This window comes from Sinocyclocheilus anshuiensis, unplaced genomic scaffold (genome assembly GCF_001515605.1).
Source record: "Sinocyclocheilus anshuiensis isolate Anshui unplaced genomic scaffold, SAMN03320099.WGS_v1.1 scaffold166, whole genome shotgun sequence".
Lineage (NCBI taxonomy): Eukaryota > Metazoa > Chordata > Actinopteri > Cypriniformes > Cyprinidae > Sinocyclocheilus > Sinocyclocheilus anshuiensis.
The window spans coordinates 1,807,689-1,810,721 of record NW_015546050.1 but is presented as its reverse complement, the minus strand read 5'-3'; the positions used below and the strand labels follow the sequence as shown (position 1 = coordinate 1,810,721).

General features: G+C 43.8%; 1 protein-coding gene across 1 annotated transcript in view; it reads right to left on the bottom strand.

Annotated features, from left to right (window-relative positions):
• The window catches only part of LOC107699169 (collagen alpha-1(XXI) chain-like), a 51,432-nt gene that overhangs the window by 41,518 nt on the left and 6,881 nt on the right, over positions 1 to 3,033 (bottom strand). The window contains exon 6 of the mRNA XM_016500363.1: positions 777 to 812. Coding sequence (XP_016355849.1) covers positions 777 to 812 — 36 coding nt within the window. The remainder of the gene's footprint in view (positions 1 to 776; positions 813 to 3,033) is intronic.

The following is a 3,033-nucleotide window of genomic DNA, read 5'->3' as shown; positions in this document are numbered from 1 at the left end:
GAGAGAGAGAGAGAGAGAGAGAGAGAGAGAGAGAGAGAGAGAGAGAGAGAGAGAGAGAGAGAGAGAGAGAGAGAGAGAGAGAGAGAGAGAGAGAGAGAGAGAGAGAGAGAGAGAGAGAGAGAGAGAGAGAGAGAGAGAGACAGGGTCACATCACAGTAGTCAGCTGTCTTAACCGTGGCTTGTGTACTGCAAACATACCAGCTTCATCACTGTGTCTGTCACGCGACTCTGTTCCCCTTTCGGGCTTGAACTGATGGTAAAACTAATGACATTATTTACTGTCTTTACATTTATTTTGAAAGATGAAGCTCGCGATTATGGTAAGGGGCGTTACATTTCTGACGAGTGCTTGCAGTGTTCGGCCAATCACGATGCACTGGGTCAGCTGGCCAATCAGAGCAGACTGCGCTTGTCGGAAGGAGGGACTTTGTAGAAAACGAAGCGTTTGAGAGAGGCGGGGCATAGAGGACCTACAATAATGTACAGTATTTGAAAAATAATGTGTTTTTTTAACATTAAAGCATGTCAACATATTCTGTTATACTAAATACACACAATAATGATCTTTAAAAAAGCATCATATGACCCCTTTAAGGAAAAAATAAAAAAAATAAAAAAACATCCCTTAACCCTATATATTTCTACCAAAATACTAATCTTTAGCTCTAGCGATATTTTTCCAGTAAACCACAACTAGCTGTAAACAATATATTTTAATTTGACAGTCCAGCAACATATAAACACCAAGTTTATTATTACAGTAAATTTTAACTTACATCTATTCCTCTTTCACCAGCATCTCCTCTTTGACCCTGTAAAACATTTCACAGTAGGGTTTGAAGAAAACAGTGTGAGGAAAAAAACAAAACAAAACAACAACAACAAAAAAACAAATTTTTATATAATACAATAAATACTATAGCAATAGAAATGTTATGAGCCCATTCTGCATACATTTGAAGTGCTTTGTGATCAAATATTCATCTAATTCCTATAACTAGATAAAGAGAATCAAAATAAACAAACAATACACAAATCTTTCTATTAAACCTAGACTGATAATAATTGCTTAAAGACTGGTCCTCACCATGCAAAATTTCCATCAAAAGAGATTACTGAGGACTTCTCAAAAAAGTTGCTGAAGCACACCAGGCTGGAAAAGTTTAAACGTCTGGGGCTACGAATGTAACCATGGTTCCCCGAGAGGGAATGAGACGCTGCGCCCACACATGTAACCATGGTTCCCCGAGGGGGAACGAGGCGCTGCGCCCCCTAGGGGGCACATTGGGGAATGCAGCCTGCATGACCGGTGTCTGAAGCACGTGTGAAACAACACCAATCTATTGGCCCACCTGGCCCATGACATCATAGGCGGGATGCTCAGAAGTATAAAAGGGCACCTGCTGAATACATCATTCACTTTAGCTGTCTGAAGGAGACGTAGATAGGCAGGCCGAAGGCATGGCAAGGGGGCGCAGCGTCATACACCAAGCCTTTCCTAAGAAAGGGGCCATGCCACTGACGCCACGGGTCGCTCACGCAACTTGGCAGAAACGGGGGAACCCGAATAGATCAAGGGGAACATCCCACCCAAGTTAAGAGCACAGCTATCCTGAGATAGTTATGCTATTTTAAGCAGAACTATCCTGGATACACAAGACCACTGAAGAGGCTAACTAGAAAGCCTCTAGAGGAGCTAGAGATCGCTACATACAGATTGCAGGTAAAGAGAGTAGCTGCTGAGCAAGAACACAGCTATCCTCAGATAGCTATGTCCCTAAGGTCTTATGAAGGCTTGTGGACCAGAATAACATAGCCTAGATAATCTTCCTACAGAGCTGCTCAGACCACAGAGAGTGGGCTATCTACTTACTACCATAGCAGGGGAGATAGCACTGTCTAGGCAAGAGCTCAAAGAGACCACTACTTAAAAACCCTAAGAAGGGGAGCAGTCACTGAGCTAGCACATATATATCCTCAGATAGCTATGTACCTAGGAAGGGCAACCAGAAGGGGGACAGACTGAAAACTACCCAGACCACAAGAGTGGGCTGTGTACTTTCGACCCAAAGAGGGGAGACAACACTGTTTAGGTATGGGCTCAAAAGACCGCTACTTAAAACCCTAAGCAGGGGAGCAAACACTGAGCTAACACATAGCTATCCTCAGATAGCTAGGTTCTAGGAAAGGGGACCACTCCATGAGAGGGCTCACCGCAATTGCAGTAGAACACAGCTAGCCACATATAGCTGTATGCCAGTAAGCCCGTCCTGCCAAAATAATGGCTGGAACATAACCACCCTCAGATGGCTATATTAAGGAGGTCCCAAAACTGTGTCAGTCCCACAGAAGACAATACACAGCTAGCCTAGATAGCCTTCCTGCAGAACTGCCCAGACCACAGAGAGTGGGCTATCTACTTACAACCCTAGCAGGGGAGATACTGCACTGTCTAGGCAAGGGCTCAAGGAGACCACTACTTAAATACCATAAGAAGGGGAGCAGTCACTGAGCTAGAACATAGATATCCTCAGATAACTATGTAACCAGGAAAGGTTACCAGACTGAAACTACCCAGACAACAAGAGTGGGCTGTCTACTAATCTCACACACACTTCCGACGGCTCCTGAAGACAGCAAAGATGATGACGTATTCAGTAGGTGCCCTTTTATACTTCCGGGGCATCCCGCCTATGACGTCATGGGCCAGGTGGGCCAATAGATTGGCGTTGTTTCACACGTGCTTCAGACACCGGTCATGCAGGCTGCATTCCCCATTGTGCCCCCTAGAGGGCGCAGTGCTGAGTTCCCTAGAAGGGGAACTGTTTTTAAAGAGGCTGGAATCTATTGACCAGATTGGAGAAAATTCATATACTGCCGCCAACAAAAACAAAAATATACAAATAAATAAAAAATATATAGGCCCTATCTGCTCTTAATGCCTGTATTAGTGGTATTAAAATCTCAAATTCAAAACTGAATTTGTTATTAGGACCACAAGCTCTTGTAATGTATGCATATATACAGTATATA